Below are 19074 nucleotides of genomic sequence, written 5' to 3'. Positions count from 1 at the left end.
GGCCAGTGAAAGTCTCAGGGAAATTGGGCATCAGCTTTGGCAGTAAGAGCAGACGCCTGGACTCTCTGAAGTGCTGAGCACCGGCTATTGTCACTGGGCTCCGTCTGCCGGAAAGTTCAGTTGGCACCCACAGTGAAAATAATGACTTATAATGACTTATGTATAATGACTTTTACAACCCAACTTTAAGAGCAGTACTGGCAGCATTTCCCCAAAGTTACTGTCATAGACGTGATAGCTGTTGGAAGAAAGCTCAGTGGTAGGCAGGGACAGTGCAGAGAGGCGGCCCTTCTGCTGTAGCCCTAGCCCACACCTGCACCTCTAAACAGCAACGCAAGTCTTGCTCTGCACGAGGAGATATTGTAACTGAGCAAGACTTTGAATACTGTTGAATGCAATATTCGTCCTAACTGCAGTGCAGCTGCCTATTCATAGCTGGGAACGTACGTATGCCCATCCTGCATAACGTTATGCAGACACAAACCACATACTGGTTGTACTTCCATCCTGGTGTAATTTAGATCTGTTACTGTCCCAGGTAGGAAGTCCTGGTCATAGTGTTGAACTCTAACATCATATTTTAAGCTAAGGATATTCACTATTCACCCTGACTGCATAAACACTCACTAGCATCCTTGCACTTTTCTACAGTTAAAAGACCCTCATAGTGTTTAAGAGTAAAAACCTAGCAGGCAGACACGTGGCAAGCTCTTCACCTGGCATTTTTGTCAGGAGAGTTCCAAAAACGCACCTCAGACAGCACAGGGAGCTCCCGGAATAATGCTTTCTGATCTTTCCTCTCAAATTGTAAATTGAGATATACACTTTGTTTAGAAAATTATCCTGTGGCTACAAAACAAAACATGCCACATTTTTCATTAAGTAAAATTGTGCACTAGTTAAAACTATCTTTTGTGGTGAGACGTTCTTCTCTACTCTTATTTCAGACACTCTCTACATTTCTGTAAAAAAATAATAATCAAATCCCACCTTTTTCTTCGCAGAAATATTAATGTGTATTTATTGACATCTCTAGCCTTTGCTGCTGATTTATTGAATGAGGGCTGCAGGAATATTTTCCTTACTCGACTCCTTTCTTGATAGTTTTTTTTTTTTTTTTAAGAGTCTGCTTCCTTCGCAAAAAAATGCTTTGTGATTACACTAATTCATTAATAATTACCTCTCTTCACCTAAAAACACAAAAATGAAGCAAAACTAATGGAGGAGAAACTTTTAGCTACACAGTAGGAAAACACACTCTATTCTCACAACCAAGCTCTCAGCAAACCCTAGAAGAAGTAGCAAAATAATTTGAACTGTATAGCCAGGGGTGAATAATGCTTTCCTCAGGCTTTCTAAAACAAAGTCAGCTGTTGTAGTAGATGAAGTCTTTGGTTAACAATAATTAACAGTTAAAGTTAATTGAACAATCTCTCAAGACTTGAGTCTTCCTGCAATCCTTCCTTCATCCTTAAGACATCATCTTAATTTTTTTCTCCAAGACTATTTTCTCCACAGAAAGCCCATTTGCCATTCTACCTGTGCACAAGGACTAACAAACCAGCTTGCTGAATGCATCTGCAGAACATTACCACTTAGAAAATATGCAGTGGGAAATGTCTTAGTGACCTTATTCTACAAAGGGTAGTCCTACAAAGGGCGTCCCAATTGACTTGTGCCTCCATCTTCCATCTGTAAAAGGATATTTTAACTTTCTGGGGAACAGCAGCCATAGAACTGTACTTAAACACTTCTCAAAACATTCACTTGCTATATAGGTGCAACACATTTCAAGGAAACATTATTGCCCCTCCCAGGTGATTGATTAAAGCATTAACAAGGGCTCTCCTTGACCACAGCATCTTTCTTACTCCTTAACCCACAGCTCAGATTCCTCAACTTATGCAACCTCTCATCTGAGAGCAGACTTAGTACACCACACACCAGTCTTCCTGGAAATGTTCTTCCAGCTAATTGTGAGAAGCTATTACGCCCCATACACTTCTTCAACTTGTTTAAGGAACAGCAAACTTCAAGACAGCATGACTGTTTCTATACTAGCTAGGAAGCAATTTATGAATACGGTAGAGAGAGACCTCTCAGGCATCCACTTAAGCTCCTGAAGACAACTTCTGCAAGTGAGTCAGCCTCTCTTAAACCAAGGAATTAGTCATTTGTTTGAATAGTTTCTCCTCCAACTGTTGCCAACAGTAGTAATTAAACAAACTTGAAGCAATTAAAAGTGTTAACTTTTTTGTACTTGACATTTTAACCACCAACAAAAAATTCCTACTTTGGTAAACATTACAGATGCAAACTTTAAATCCACTTCTTTAATAGGATCAGCTTGCACAACACAGATCGTATGCAGCTTCTTTAAAAAAGACGCTGCAACTTATCATCCTTATGAATTCTGAGCACTTCATTGATATAATTGAGGGGAGAAGCTCAAGTTGTGACTTCATCCTGAAAAAACAAGAGTAGATCCCACACTTTCAGTAATTTTCACTACCTTTTGAAAGGTCCTCAATGAGTGTTGTAGTGAGCCTGCACAGATTTCCTAGGATATTCAATCCAGCCTTTCTATGGATGCATGTACAGTTCTTCCAGTCTGTCAAATTGTTGTTGGTATGTTTTTGTTTTTTAAATTTATTTAAAGACAGAGCTCAGCACATGAAAATTGAGGACAATTCTCTCAACTGTGGCCTCAGCATACTCAAACCAGTAGAAAAATAGCCGAAGCTCATCACTCCTAGTAATGAATACAGGTTATCACTGTAATGCTTGATGCATTCTCTAGTTGTACTGTAACAACACCCTAATACCCTCATCTGACTGCCTAACCAATCATTCCCCAACAACTATTTGTACTTCTGATTTCTGTAATATTGCACTAAATGTCACCCCATCAGTTTTGGGCCATCTAGAATTCAGATTCTGTCACTCAAAATTCTTCTACCTACATCTAGCATGCTCTCTCTACCTTTTTTAAGTATTAATTTTTGAGCAACCAGGATTCTACCAAACATGAATGCCCACCTATTTTTTTCCACTTGCTTCATTTGAATTTCATTAGAAGTGATAAATGAAAAACACTTATCTTCCCCAATGCCCTAGAGCAGGCAGTCACTTGTGTAGGATTAACCTCCTTTCTGTACAGCTGTTGAAGTCTCTCTGTAAAGAATCCTACAGCAACCAAAGCAATGTCATTAACATCAGAGGAATATACCTGGCTTTGGGTTACAGATTAAAGCTTCTCAAGATTGCTGTGAAGAAGATAGGAAAAATGTATCAGCTTCAAGTGAAGTAAAAGAAATGTTTAAATAATTAGGATAAACTTTTTTTTTTTTCTAGTAACAAAAATAAAACAGTAGCTTAACTTTTTAACTGAATTAGCAGATACTGAGATAAAGATTTCCCAGCCTGGGCAGGGAACTGTGAGGGTTATCTGCAGAGCTAAGATATGTGAAGGTAATTAACTGCCCAGTACATCCCCTGTGGCTAGGGAGAGCTGCAGCAAGCAATTTTGTTCAACTGATAAATATGCTAAGAGTGAGATCTCAGATGACTATTCTTACTGCTTTTCTATGTAGCACCACATTTAGGATTCTTAAACTCCTGCCCTCTTTGAGGGTTCTCAGCCTCACGCCTCTTGGCTGGAATAAGAGGAACTCGTCCAGGACTCAATTCTTCCTAATGCAGGGACTGCATTTCCAGTTCCTCCTGACAGTATCTCCAGACTACTTGTCCTTACCAACCAGATAACCTAAGGAACACCACATTTTGTCTTCTATCACTTCTCCTGCCAGATTAGTGTCTTCATAACCCAGAAAGCTTTTCCAACACAGAAAACTAATTCCTAGCTCGTTTCTCAGGGGAAGTCAAGTCCTGTGCAGCTAGGCAGGCTGATGCAGTTACCTGCCAGTAAGTAATCGAACTTGGCTCTTCAGCTCTTACTAACCCTTCCTTCTAGACATGTGGAACTATATATCATGCTACTGCAAACAGCCTTAGCACTGTGCAATGAAGAGTATCAGTTAGAAAGTTAAACCGTTAAAAACACACTTTTTTTTTAATCTTTTTTTTTTTTAAAAAAACCTTTACACATTGCCAATACCATTTGCAATACAAAAAGGAGTGGCTCAGCAGATAAATGGAGCAGCTTTCCCTCCAAACTAGTGGTTTAGGAGACCACACTGTTTCACTTTAAACTTGCATCGTATTTTTTTTAGGGGATTTTGGTCATCGCAATTGCTAGGATTTTAATCAGTCATAGTACTTTTGAAGAATTAGGTGCCCTTTTCCATATGCTATCCATAAATGAAAGCCTGAATTCTGGAGCCCTGCTTTGTAGTGATGGGTGAATTCCACAGCTGTAGGATCATGGAACACAAGGGGCCTAATTATACAAGGCAAGAATCAGTTCTGGTAGATGATTAAAAGCTAACGTGAAGCTGAGGAGTTTAAGAACCACAAAAGCTAGTTCTTGCCTGTCAACTCCAATAGAACGAACATTATTTCGGTGATGAAATCTTGAAAGAAGGTTCAAACCAACCACAACATAATGAAAGAAGAAGAAAGGGGGCTTCATGCCTCATCAGAACTTTTTTTTCTTCCCCTGCACTGTTGCTTTTTTAGGATCTTCACTGATAAGACTGTGTGGGTACGTATGTATTAAAGGGTTAGAGCCACGCAGATAAAACCTGGTTTACCACTGTTTTCTCTCCATGGGTGTACTAGACTGAGAAAGGAAACCAAAAGCATCTCTGCGAGTCCAAGGACAGTGACAGGTGCTGTGCCACACAAGTCGCACCAAGCACATTACAGAAATCTTGTGTGGAAAAGCCATACAGAGGTCTTTTCTCCCTTTGGTGACACAATGCTTCAGCTTTGCTCAGTGGCTGCTGCCGGCCCTTTCAGCTGAGCTTGTGCCCACAAAGGTCTAGATCTAGCTCCTGGCTCTGCAACAGATCACTTTTAAGACCTTGCACACGTTAAATGCTGACCCAGCAAAACGCTCCAGCACAAACACACAATATTCACTGCTACAGACTATGCCAAATGCAAGGTCTGCTGTCACTAACTTGTAGACAAGAAACTTCTGCATCCCGTCTGTAAGAGAGACATTGATAGATTGACATCACATTCAGAAAAGATTAAGCAAGACGACCCCTCAACTAGTGTGAATTACTTGTTAGTGCATTTCTCAATTGTGTAACAACCTCTCTTGGCATCAGGATTCTGGTTAGAGTAAAAACTGATTTTTTAAATAAGTTGTCAGCTGCTGACTACACAAAATATTTTTCAGTGCTGAAAGTATACATGCCATAAATTTATGGACACATTCAAATGTTAAGAGCTGCTTAACATCTACCAAATTACTTTCCAGTAATATTCACATAAACACACACAAGAGAAGAGCAAGTGGAATTACCTTCCCCATGCTATAGTTTAAAAAAAAATTAAAGACTTCTGCATTAACTACCATATCTCCCAAGCTAAACATAAACTGCTGTTCTTTCTTGCCTGCAGCTTCATATAGATTGTTCCCATTTTTATGTATTAAAAAAATACATGGCTTTCATGCACACAGAAGAAAGGACAAATTAGTGCTATTAAAAGCACTACTGTGCATTTGAATCATTTCAGAGATTGCTTACCCACTAATTGAAGAAAGGCTGCAGGGTAATGTAAGAGTTTAAACGTTCTTTTGCACCCAGCTTTCATGATCCTGCAACTGTGGGTTAGGAATGGTTTTACTGGTCTAGATTCTGCAACTGGTCTGCTTCTACCATTACAAATGTTGATAGCATTGCTCAACTGAGAAAACCATGTCATTCTTCCAAACAGCCTGGCTGTTCTTTTCATGGATCAGTGTCTATGTCTGTGTACAGTATGAGTTTATCCTGTAATTTTGTTAAGTGAGCAGTCTCCATAGTTAGCAGTTACAAACATCTGGCTGCATTTCAAATTTTAAAAAAGTCTGGCTTGCCTATCACTTCACCAGAAGCAAATGCCTATGTATTCTGCCAGTCAAAAATAGACAACACTTAGGCCAAAATTACATGTGAGAGACACACTTAATGCAGACAAACATTTGTACAGTACAGTTGGGAGAAATAGCAGTCACAGCATGGCATGCTTTGCAACACTTATTTTAAAGCCTCTCTTAAAGGTATGTTGCTTCATTACAATAAAGAGTGTAGTAAAGGTAACTTACAGGAGGTCCAGTTTCCCCCTTTGAACCTCTGATACTTCCCATTTCAAATATTTTGTCACGATCTTCATAGCCATAAGCATAATTATCAACATCAATTTCATAACTGTTTTCCACGTGATAAGACTTATTAGCATCAAATGGGCCTTCTTCCCCTAGACTGAGTTGATTATCCAGAGACAGGTCAGCAGTCAAACCGTACAGGGTTGTGTTGAAGATTTGCTGCTTTTTGGTTGGTTCACCTACATGCTGTCGTTCTTTGTCCATTCCATCACTTTTAATTTTACTCTCTTTTACAGGGGAGATCAGAGAAGGCTCACTTTGTCTGTCTGCATCTTCTATGGCATTATGTGAAGTATTTGGATATGAACCCATGGGTTTTTCAGTAATGCCTCTTCTTTTGCTTGGTTCCTGCTGATGAAGGGGCAGACTGACCTGCTTCTGGAGTTCTGTTTCTGACCATGCTTCCAGCACAGGTTTGGCCTCTGCCGAGACATTTCGTGATTCCAAGTACTCTGGTAGAGAGTGAATCCAAGCAATTTTAGTAACAGGAATGTTTGATGCTCCTTTCCTTCTGTAAGCAGGTATGTCTTCTGACTGTTTTTTCTCACCCGTATTTTTCTTTAAAAAAACACCCAGCCCATCTGACACATGTGGAGCTCCTAACTGAGATCGATACGTTTCAGCCTGACGACACTGCTGTTTCACATATTTACAATAGTTTGCAGAGGCTTCTGCAGAAGGAATAATATCTAGCTGGCATATAACTCCTTCAAAGCTGACAGAGTGAGAGTTCATCCTTCCCAGGGTAAATAAACCATCCAAAACAAACATCTCCACTTCAGAATGTATTTCCTTGCTATAGTACTTCTTTCCACACTCAGCAAATATTGAGACAGTCTTGTCTCTAATGTCAATGGCAAACGAATGCCATTGTTCATTATGAACACTGTATTCAAAGTATACGGGCTGCTTCCCTCCAGTGAACACCACTACTTTTCTCGGTAGCAACTGGACACCAAACTGCAGCCTGTTTTTGTTCCTAATACCGAAAAGAAAAGCATTATTTACTCTGTAAGAGTACAACCCAACCAATATGGTGAAACGATGCCCTAGATTTGCTGGTATGACTTGAGCGATGGGGGACTCAACATGTGCATCACCAGTCAGTACAACTCCTGCTATGGTCAGACGAACCCCCTGAGGTAATGGCGATGCTGAGGGCACTGTTGTCTCTGAAGGCTGTTGAACATTGCTCACGAGGCCTAGCTGATGAAGAACATCTACTGCTGTAAAAAGAAATAAAAGCATATTGTTGATTTTGTTTGCAAGCTCAAATTCAGATCCATGTAAACAAATGTACACAGAACATCTTAACGAATCTGTGCTTCCTAAAGCATAAATACTGCATGCAGCAAGGCCTCCAAATCCCTAAAGTAACATACAACAAACTTTCATATAAATCAGACAAATACAATTAAAGCCAGCTTTCCTGATGAACAAAATTTAACTAAAAGAAAATAAAACACTCATGTAGTGCCCATTGGAGACTAATTCATTTATGAAACTGAAAAATCCCTAGTGCTGTCCCACACCACAGTTGTGGCACACCGGTTGTCTGAGGCAATTCAGAATGGTCCTCTCCATTCTGACTTGAAGTAAGAAATTAAAGCCACTTTCCTCCAAAAGGAGAAATAAATGGCCAAGGATGAATGAATTCATTTGCTATTGCCTAAATTAGATACAGGCACATTGGAGTTGGTGTGCCTAAACACCTTCTTCCTTCAGGATGAATATAAAGACACTATATTAAAAATGACTAGTATTTAACAGTTGCACTGATGTCATAAGCCTAACTAGGAAGAGACTGGTACTTCCCACAGTATTTAGCTGAGGGTGGTTTTTTTTTTGTTTTTTTGTTTGTTTTTTTTTACTGCACAATTTGTGCTTATATTAAGTAAATAAAGCTATCAAATGCCGTAACAAAAACTGGGAGTAATCAACAGAAGCCAAGGATGCACTGCTCTCTTAAGAGAAAAGAGCAACTGAAACAAATGGATGTTCAATAGTTTAGTGGAAAAAAGGTTTCCTTTCCCAGCCTTCCCTTCCTCTGTTTACTGACTGTATTCACGGCAAACTTTAAGGACAGACAGATGTTGGCTTAGTTTCAGTAGTAAATTATGAAAAGAGCCTGAGACTTCCTTGAGAGTGGTTTATAAGTTGGAACCAAAAGCATCAACCTGAACGCACTGTGCATCTTGAAAATTAATTACACACCTTGTAGTGTTTCTAGCCATGTTAGAGATGTGCAGGCGTGCCAAGATTATGCTGGCAGGCAGCCAGCCCAGCCAGAGGTACAGGGATAACATATCTTTGCAGAAAGTCACGCGTACGCCAATTTCTCAAGATGTTCTGCCTCAGAGCAATTAATTTACTAGGCTATATTTTAATCTGTCATACTGATAACAGAGGTCAGGTTATAGAAGAACTTCGAAGCAGAATACTTCTGCTAATGAACCAACACACTTTCCCAGGACCCCAGTCCTGCATGGTCTGAACATAGCTACACAGGAGAAAGCTGTGCATGTGTTACCCTTGTGAAAGCGAAGAAGAAACATGGGCCTGAGCTCTGGGCAATGCAGAGGTCTTACACAGGCAAATAATTCCCTGAGGGCTGGAGAGATAGCTCCAGTACTTCTGTGCGCTGGCTGAGCCAGCTGATTGCGTGCGGGAGAATACACTGCACCATGAAAGCCAGTCTAATCTAAGGCTGTACCTAAACATCACAGTTCTAACCCGAGATATTCGACAGGTATTTGCAAATATTTGAAACTAAATAGTCCTATTTAAAACTAGCAATGCACCTATGATCTCTGTCCAAAACATTATAAACTGCAGAATAAAGCATCCAGCCTTCCATGACAGAAAACAACCAATTTTAAAGTGATATTAGAGGATCATTCCTAAACCTTAAACTACAAATTTTGAAAGTTCCAATTTGAAAACAGCACATCATTTAAAAGTTATTTTAAAAAAGAAAAAGGATCCTAGAGCACAATGAGAAATAAAACATTCTCCACATCCTGCAAACAGATCCTTGCTAACAATGACAGGTCTTGAGAAGGCTCAATGCTGAGAAATGCTGTATGAAAAATAACAGCAAAAGATTAAATATCGGATAATTATTCCTTGCTGACTTGCTGCCTGTTAACCCACCGTCAAGCCAAAAGGCTGTTCCAGACTTTTTTGGCCAGTCATTTCACTTCTGGTCCAACTTTTTTTTAAGCTTTCAGAAGCTCTTGGCAGTACATAGGGTTTTGGGAGCAGGCAACCCTCTTAACTCTTCCTCCCAGCTTGACAACCACAACTTTCTTTACCTATCAGTAGTCAGTTTTCTTTGTTTACCCATGTCTGCACAACATCTGTCTTTGCTTACTGTTCATTGAATGCATTAGTCCCCTGCACTACAACGGCTCAGCTTCTTGAGTGAAAAGCTATTTGGGGTTTTTGGTGTGAAGTGCTTTCCTTCCATCTCCTTGGATTACTTTTAAAATTCACAACATAACCAGATCATAAAGGGAGGAAAAACGTATCATGACCTTCAGCGAAAAATCTTCTGACCCTCTTGTGGCATAAAATAATACCAAAGAGAATGGTGGGGTGGTGGTGGTATCAGGCTGTTACTCGGTTGTAGTGTTCTGCATCACTATTCTGTTCAGTCTCTGTTGTTCATTTTCCACATTCCTTCGTACTTAAGACTTCTCTGAAGGCAGGATATTTGGGGTGCTCTCTTCCTTTCAACAATCCCAGTACACACATTACTCACTTTCCTTTTACTGGTACTGGTAAGGGAACAGCAAGGATCATTCTTCAGTCAGCTCCACCAGAATAGAGGATAATTACTCATCGGGTGATTACTCATCACCCATTTTCTAGGTGATGCTGCATCTGGAGTTGGGTAAGTTAGGACACCTGGTTGCAGCAGATGCTCTCCCAGACACCAAGGTTGAATACTGGCACAGAAAAAACAACCCGACACATGGATTCTGTGTGTCCTTAAGCCAAAGTCAAAGTACTATTCCTAAAGCCTGAGGCTGTATATTTACATATATTTCACTGAACACAATTTATAACACCCGACTGAAATGCATAAGGAAGAGCTTCTCAGGTAAAGGATGCACAAGCTGTCTAGAGAAAATGGCTTCATTCACTTACTTTCCCTTCTCTGATGATTTTCAGATCTATGGTTCAACTACAAGACTTCCTAAAGAAAGATTTTTGGCAGGTGTGCTTATTCAATTACTTTTCAGGAGCCGCGCTTTTTGTATGTCCTTTATACAGGGATTCAGAGGGAAGATGGGGCCTCTGCACTCATCCCCACCAGCAGGAAAACAAATCCTACAGAGCTAGAAGGTGCTGGAGCATCCCCAGGGCTGGTGGCCCAGCAGCCTTCACAGCCCTCTCCTTATGCTTTTTCAACAAACCATTTCTAAGGCTGCAGAACATGAGAAGCAAAAGAAATTGCTTATTTATTTGCAGAGGAGAGTGGGATGGAGAAATGAGAACAACCCAAACCATGGCTGCAGACCTGTCTCTGGCATCCCTCCCCAGCTCCACTGGGAAGATGCAAACTGCCTCCCTGCCCCAGCCTCTCCCCTCCCATCCACGCAGGCCTGGAGCAGGGCAGGCCACACACATCTGCGGGTGCTGCCCTTGTCAGGCAAGCTTTTTTTTTTCCCCTCCTCTGATGCAGAACTTGGCTCAATGACTAGAAAATCTGGGAAAAGCCCATCACAAAAGCACACGTCCCCCATTTAGCTGAATGTGAAAAAAACAGCAAACAATCATACCAGGCAAACAATGAGTAGCTGATGGAAGATAAAAGTACAAAGGGAAAGGGGAACCCACCCACACCCCCCAAAAAAAAAGTAACCATGACAAAAAAAGCTCTCTTATTATATAATGAGAAGGAAAAAGGCATTGGTGAGAGTAATGGTGGGAGGCTGCAGAGACATCCCACAGGGCTCTAGCAAACCTTATCAGGAATGTGCCCTGACTTCACCACGTGACCCGGCTGTTTGTATTCAGCTGAGCATTTGCAGTTACCATACACATCATCAGCCAAGGACAAGCTACTTCTTGCTTCATCTGTATGGTGAAGGAATATGGTAGAGAACTGACGTTGCCACTCTCCTTTCAAATAAGAGAATAAATGGCACGTCAACCTTCACCACCCTGGGACACTAACATTCCCACAACGGTCCCTAGTGCAGGCTGCACATCTGGTGCAGATGTAACAGCTGGCAGATCAAAAAGAAACAAGAAACAAGACAACCCTATTTCCTCACTAACATCTGCATCTGAATGCAAAACCAAATGAATACACAATTTCACTTTTTGCTTTAATGATGCCAGCCTAGACTAAGCCCTTATTATATGCAGTGGTTTGCTTGTTTGCCCTCAGAAGTGCAAAGGTAACTCAGTCATAGCTTGCCACCCCCAAGGACACCCACTTGCAGTGAAGACACAATCAAAGCCTTTTCTCTGTACAAGACTTCTCTTTTATGAAGAGTCTGCTTAAATATGTAAGCAATTTCATGGACAGAAAGTCTGAGTAATTTTCAAAAGGTCATCTTTTCCAAACTGATTACTTTAAACTTTAGCTCTCATCATACTGCTACTGATATTTAAGTCACTATAAGGAACTGAACCTAGGGTCACTAGTAGACATTTACTCTCTTGATCTAGTAAGAATCTAAGCATCTTTGTATATGAAAGTGTTCTCACCTTGTTTTGGTGCTTGCGCAACACCCGCAGTTATACATATTGCAATACAAAGGAGGAGGGGCTTCCTAAAAAGAAAAGAACATGTGAGAAAATATGCAAAGTTTCAGGAAAGCATGCAAAGTTTCAGACTCGAAGGAATTAGAAACTTGATTCAACATCCACAGCCAATGTCAGGATACCACTGAGTTCAGCAAGTCCTGGATCAAAACCTTCAAGCTCTCCTTCACATCATACAACTTTCCACTGATGCTGAGAAGGCATTTTGCACAGATATCAAGGACCACGGATGCTCTCATATATAGCACATACATTTCACAATGGCTTTTATTAATAACGTAACTGCATCTGTTTTATATTTTCTAGTGGCAGCCCTCAAATATGAACACTGCTACGTAGTAAATTTCTTCCTGGAAAAAAAAAGTTACCATAAAGAAACTAAAAAAACAAGTGACAAGTTAATGCCTACTAGATACTTTTGTCCCAGTGTACCTACAATGTCTTGTCACCATATCACTTCGTGTACCATAAATTAAAGTGTTGTGTCACTTTTCGTCCTGTACGATAAAGTTTTATCATATTACAAACAAAATACGCTCTTCAAAGTAAGAAAATCCCATCGCATTTTGACTTAAAACTTCATGATCTGATAGAATTTTAATGGATACTTTGGTCTCGCTGATGGTAAAAAAGCAAATAAGATCAATACATATAACGAACTTGAGATTCACATTAAACAAAGACACCATTAATGCTGAATCTGTGGGTTGGGAATACATTTTAAAATATAGACTGTTTTTTTTAACAATGGTTAATTAATTCACAAATTAGCCAGATTAGCAGCTAATCGCAATCTTCTTACCAGTGACTAAATCTTGTAATAACCGAGAAACATTTTCTGTTAATGTTAGACATCCAGGCACAGACACAATTTTACGTAACAATGATAGCGACATATACCAATTTAGCAGTAGGAAAAAATATTTCTACAAAGTGATGCTGAGCAGTCAACTCATGCTCAACCCTCAGCTCAACCCTCTTGCTCACTAACATATGTTTAATATCAAGAAAAATCAACGAATGAGATCCACTGAAAGGGTTTGCTGGACCACACCAGAGTACTTGAGCACCTGGAGTAAACAGAAAGCATTTGAAAGTAATAAAACCGCAACTAAACACCTGTAACTTTGTATGAATTAGTCTTGCCAGTTAGTCAGGTTTGCACATCAAGAAAGTGCAGGAAGAAATCCTCATGTCTTTGTAGAGGAGTGTACAGTTCAAACAGTAATGGCAGACAAGTTTCTTCCCCTAAGTGTTTGCTGCCAGGTTACCTTCAGCACGGAGGATAACATACACATAAGCCAGGAAGTAATGCTTCAATGAAAATAAATCATGCTATGATTTACAAATATCTATGTACCTATATAAAGCAATATTTAGTGAAATTCTTAATATTTCTTTCAAGCGTTTGCAATTCAAACATTCCAGAAATCACAGAGCAAAAATCTGTTTTCATTGTTTCCACAGAGAAATAGAGTCAAACCTCATTGACCTAGCAGAGGGTGGGTTTGCGTACTTACCCTGTTCCACCTGGGCAGCTTTACCGTGAGGCTTTCAGAGCCAGTCTCTCTTGGCACACCCCCTGCACCCCAGCCCAAGCAGCAGGCAGCTCTCAACCACTGCCCCCAGCCCTTGCTGGCACTCGCCAGCCACCAGCGGAGTGTTCCCCCTTCCTGCTACAAGGAGAAACACCTGCAGCAGATGCCGGAAGGAGAAAGGAAGCATTACAGGCTCAACCAGTTACCACCTTACAGGTGCTCTGGTTCACAAGACAATCGGAAGAAGCATGCTTTCCATCACCATCCGTTCTGCAGGTTGTACAGGTATTTGGCAATAGCCATCACTGCTCTAGTTCTGATCACGGAAGGGGTGGGGGAAAGCCTATGCCTCACAAATCCCAATGTGCTTGTTAGGACACACTTTAAAATTAACCACTGCAGTCCCTAGCTATTCTTCTCTTCAGTCCTTCTCCTGCTACAGTCATGAAACTTCTACTGCAGCAGTTCTGCTGCTTCTGCAAAAGAGTTAATATTGCCTGTTATCCTGACAGCAGGTCAGTTACTGGGCTCACACTTTATTTTTTTCAACTCCGAAGACCAGAATTCAAGTTCTGGTGTAATTTCACGAGTAAACAGTTTCTGTGTCACACAGTGTTTCATCTTTTGATCTAGTAAGAAGCTCGGTGAAAAAAAGTCTTGGAGGTGGACAGTAGACAGCTGTGTTATCAAGGAAGTCCAAGTATTGCACTGTATCAGCCAGAACTTTTTTTTTCTTTGAATTTTTCTTCTGTTTTCCTATCTTTCATGGACACAAAATGGACTCCCAATTAAAAATAACATGAAACATTTTAATTAACTGAACTCCAAAGTCAGGGTGCTCAGAGAACCCCAGAGCCCAAAGTGCAAAGATCACTCCTTAACATTACAACAACCTCTTCCACAAAGTCAGCCAGGGACAAGCTGAGTGTCAGGTATCTGCCCCTGTCACCTCCCAGCAAATGTTGTAGGAAGGCAAGAAATTCTGAAATGCTCCCAGGGCTGTAGATTACACAGATGTAATTGGATATACAGAAACATTAAGTGAGAGGTAAAGACAAATGTCTGGCTTACATAGTGCGCTCCAGCTAATGTTAAGAACAGATGAGCGATCAGCTAAGAGAAAAAACAGGGACCAGAGACAACCACAGGTCTGGAGGTCCCTAATGCATGGGAAAAGATATTCTTCCTTCTACCTTTTTCCACAACAAGGACAAATTTTTGTAAATGAAACCATGTGCAAACTACATTGAAGTTGTCCAATGCAGCCTCCTCCATGGCCAAAGATGGAAGATGAAAAAAGGAAATTCTATTTTTTGAAGAGAACCTGTTCATTAAAAACCTTCCTTCTTGGTCAAGATCACTACTGTTGGCATTAAAAGCAGCAAAGCACCCAGTTCCGAGACCCTATCCTCACACACAGAGACCAGGTTCCCTGCTGCATAATGCATACACGGCTGAATCCATCTTCTGCCATAGCTGCAGGAATGAAGTGAGCAGTGTGCAAGGCACAGAAGCTCAGCCTCAGTCCATGTGCCTTAGCAGAGGCCATAGCACCTGGGGAGACTTGCCCTGTTGGGACATGACAACAGAAAAATGCAGAAGTGCATGGCAGGAAGACCAATCTCTCTGGCTGACTCAAATGTTGGCCGGTATTCCCCCTTTTAACAACACACAATGAGCCTGAAGCTGTTCCGTATTGGAGCAGTAATGCCCCTTGGCAATGACCTGTCCTAGAGTCCAATTATCTTTTGAGCTTCCTCCCCTTCTCCTACCTTTGCATCCTCTCTCCTGTTTTATATGGAAGCATGAGCTGATGGCAACTACATAATTGCTTGCAGGAAGGAACTACCAAATGTGGTTGAGCTATTCCACCACTTAAAATAGAGCTTATCTTTCTGTTTATCTTTAAGATCTTGTGGCTGTTTGTCTCTTCCTATGCGTGGACAGCGACTGTGTTTTTTTCCATTCAGGATGACAGACAGCTGAGGAAACTGATAAGCTTCAAAGCAAGTCATGGCAAACAACAGTGCAAAATTCCACATTTGAAGACTACTCAGCAGCATACAGAGCTTGGGTTTGGTCAGCGCACGGCAGTGTAGCATAACAGTATCGTCTTCATTCCCTGATAGTTTCCTAAACCTCAGATTTGAAGGAAGGAAGACCACTAGCTGGCTGCTAAAGAAGGCTAGAAAACCTGATCCCAGCGTTACCAGCACAGACACAGAACATACTAAACCTGAGGGCTGCATTCAACCCCGCATTCATCAGTGACCCCACATGCACTGCTGCTTTAGATCTCCTCTGAAGACAACAGCCCAGTTTGTGTCCATCACAGAAGTTGAAAGAGTGTCATGTACATCTTCTAATGTATGCTGCATAGGCAGCCTCCCTCCCAGCGGCTGTCCCCATAACACCCTTCCCCTAAACCACCTGGGCAAACACAGACTGTGCACCCCCTCATTCCACTCAAACCAAGAGCCTCCTTGGAAATCTTAGGCAAGTGTTTAAACATTGAGAAGACCCAGGACACAGTAGTATATCAGGAGATTTGGATTATCCTCTCCAGATGGGCCTGCTGTTGGCAGTCTACAACTCCAAGCAGCACAACCCCTGTCTCTGTCAGCTCCAGCAGTGCTTAGGCTGGTGTTGCAGTTCTCTTCTATCTCCTGATGGCACAACCCTCCACAGGGATCAGCACTGGCAAAGCCGTTCATACTTGGACATACCTGAGCGTCTAGGTATCCATACAGATAACTTTATAAGTCAAACCTCACAGCAAGTGCAGTCACAGCTCCCTCACTGATGGGCACTAGTGTAATTTCCTTCCTTTCTTCCATTTTTTTCCCACCCTAGAAGCACTATATCTGTTTTTCACACTGCTTTCCTCAGCCAGGCAGCCCTAGAACATCCCGTGCCTCCCACACAGATTTTCTCAGAGTTTCCTATGAGCCTTGTCTCCACACCAAGGAAAAGGAGCAATGAGTGTCAGAGCTCCTGCCATGCACAGCCTCTCTGGCCTCTCAAAAGCAGGAGGCAAATAAGGCACTCAGGTAAAACCCTGAGGGTTTTTTGGGGAACGGCGATAGAACCTTCTAGACAGAGGCACCCCATGCCTCTCAACGACCTATTTCAATATCTGAGAAGACAGATGTCTTCCTTTGCCACTATCACGAGACAAGGTGGCAGGGCCCATGCTGCTCCAGGTTCTGACACCTGCAGCCAGTGCGGCTGGTGGGGACATGGCGGCCTCCACAGCCTGGTCCTGGTGAGCGTCGCACACCCTTTGCTCACCATGCGCCTGGTAAACAGCGAGGGTGAGGCTCCTGAAAACCTTGCAGCAGGCTCATAACTTTAGAGAAGGGAAGAAGGAAGGGACAGAAGATAAGGTGAGAGGAATAGGATCAAAAAATGCATTGCTCTTCCCTCCTGAGGAGCAGTGGCCTAAGAGGAGTCCTACAACAGAGTTGTGGTGTGGAGGAAGGGAACTCCCTGTCTGGTGGTCCCGTTGCTCTCCGGACAGCATGTAGCTTATGATGACAACCTAGCACATCCAGAACAACCACGTTAGCATTTCTAAAAGCAGAAAAATGAATGAAAAAATATGATTTTAGACCTGTTTTTATGAGCATGTACTTGATTCCTCACATTAGCTCTTGTCTGGACAGAGGACACTAAGTTTCCCTCTGTATCAAGGCAGAAGTACGCAGCTTGGATTCCCAGTCCTGAGAAACGCGCTTGTCTTTCTAGGATTGTCTCTGTGCATTTTGTAGATCACTCTTCAAAGATCCTACAGCTCACTGCTTGCAAGAGACAAGGGGAATACAGGGTTGTTCATGTTTTAAAATGAAATATTCTGTCAGCAAACTGTCAGACTTAGGCATCACGCAGCTTTAGGAGTTTTATGTATTTAACCTGCAGAGACAATCCTATAGAGGTAGCAGGTCTGACCTACTAGCATTTCCACAAAAACGTGGTTTAGGTTGCAAGGAACTGACTGGTTTGAGAAACGCTAAGTAAACCTGATCCTTTAGCAAAAAAAAAATCTGGTTTCTTAACACAGGCAAGCACCCGGGTTGCCTTCTCTCAAGAGAATCAGGTAAACAAGACAAACTGTCCGTATAGCTCCAAAACATATATTGTATCTACTATAATTCTATCTCAGCGATACAGATTTTGTACTCAGGTAAACTGCATCTGTGTTACTTTACAATAATTCAGCTTTTCTGCATCAGCAATACCCCCTCACATATACCAAAAAAAATAATGCTGTTTTTAACCTGCACTCAGAAGTCCCGCAGACGCAGCCACTCAGACCACCTTCAGGCAGCCACGTAGCTGCTGATCACCGCTCAGGCAGACCCAGGTAACACACCAGCAGCACAATCCTCACTACAACACAGAACAAATCCTTCCTGTTCCCACCCGGAGCTCACAGTAAACCTCATTCCAGCCACTGCCTGAATAAAATAAGCACTTTATAAAGAAGACACACACTGGTAACCTCTATAATATCATTTCAACCATCAAAAGTTCACGATCATCTTGCTTAGTCTGCATTTAGGCAAACCACAGAGGAGAGAGGAGCTCTGCCTTCACATCACAGATGTACTCTAGAAATGCATAAGCCTCTTGCAAAAGCACGTAAATGCAGGGCACCTCACCTGGTGATACACGTTACAGAGGGAGCAGCCTCAGCTGTTAAGCGTTAAGCCTTGCAGGTTTTGCTTGTTGCCCTTGAATAGACGTGCAGTAAGGGGGGACATGCAACCAGGTCACCTGCGGGTGCAGGGACACGCTGTCCCCCAAGCACCCCGCTCCAACCTGGGGATGGGGGACACCGCACCTCGACCGCGCACCCCTCAGGACAGGACAGGGGAGAGCTACAGAGCACCGGGACCCCCACAGCCCCCTGAGGAGGGAACCAGCACCTCGTCGGGTTAGGGCTGGCGGCTCGGGAAAGCCCCCGGGTGAGGAGCGGAGCCGAGCCGAGCCCCCATCCCAGCCCATCCCAGCCCATTCCACCCTATCTCCTGCCCGCGCTCCCGCTTACGTTGGTGCCGCGGGAGAGATGCGTCCTCGCCTTGTCCTCTGGGCTCCCAAATGCATTTGTATGCATTTGTCCGGGCAGCGGAGGTCCGAGGGAAAGCCGGAGCCGAGCGCCGCGCCGCCGGAGGCTCAGGTCCTGCCCATCAAACCCCGGCGGCCCCGAGCTCTCCGCCGAGCTCCGCGCACGGCCCGTGGGGGGGGGGGCGCGGGGGCCGGGACGGGGCCGGGAGCCGGAGGGGGCGCGGCGGGGCCGGGGGCGGTGCAGGGGGCGCGGGGGAGCCCCGCGGCTGCCGGAGTCCGGCGCTGCTGCCGCCCGCCCCGGCACCCGCCGCGGTGTTGGGTTTCACCGCCCGCTGCCGGGAGATTACATCAGCAAACGCGGCCCCGGGGCGGGCCGGCCCCAACCCCAACCCCAACCCCAACCCCAAC

The 19074-nt window shown here is 42.9% G+C and overlaps 1 protein-coding gene across 2 annotated transcripts in view; it reads right to left on the bottom strand.

Annotated features, from left to right (window-relative positions):
- COL24A1 (collagen type XXIV alpha 1 chain) overlaps window positions 1-18839 on the bottom strand; it is a 134221-nt gene extending 115382 nt beyond the window's left edge. The window contains exons 1-3 of one of the 2 annotated variants that reach the window (XM_040565499.1): window positions 18650-18839; window positions 12005-12069; window positions 6221-7506 (exon numbers count right to left, since the gene is read on the bottom strand). In XM_040565499.1, coding sequence (XP_040421433.1) covers window positions 6221-7506; window positions 12005-12069; window positions 18650-18705 — 1407 coding nt within the window. In that variant the 5' untranslated portion in view covers window positions 18706-18839. The remainder of the gene's footprint in view (window positions 1-6220; window positions 7507-12004; window positions 12070-18649) is intronic. The other variant, XM_040565500.1, reaches the window with a different exon arrangement.
- Window positions 18840-19074: the final 235 nt, after the last annotated feature.

This window comes from Cygnus olor, chromosome 8, assembly GCF_009769625.2.
Source record: "Cygnus olor isolate bCygOlo1 chromosome 8, bCygOlo1.pri.v2, whole genome shotgun sequence".
Taxonomy (NCBI): Eukaryota; Metazoa; Chordata; class Aves; order Anseriformes; family Anatidae; genus Cygnus; species Cygnus olor.
The sequence above is the reverse complement of the archived record's forward strand: the minus strand, read 5'-3'. Positions and strand labels throughout refer to the sequence as shown.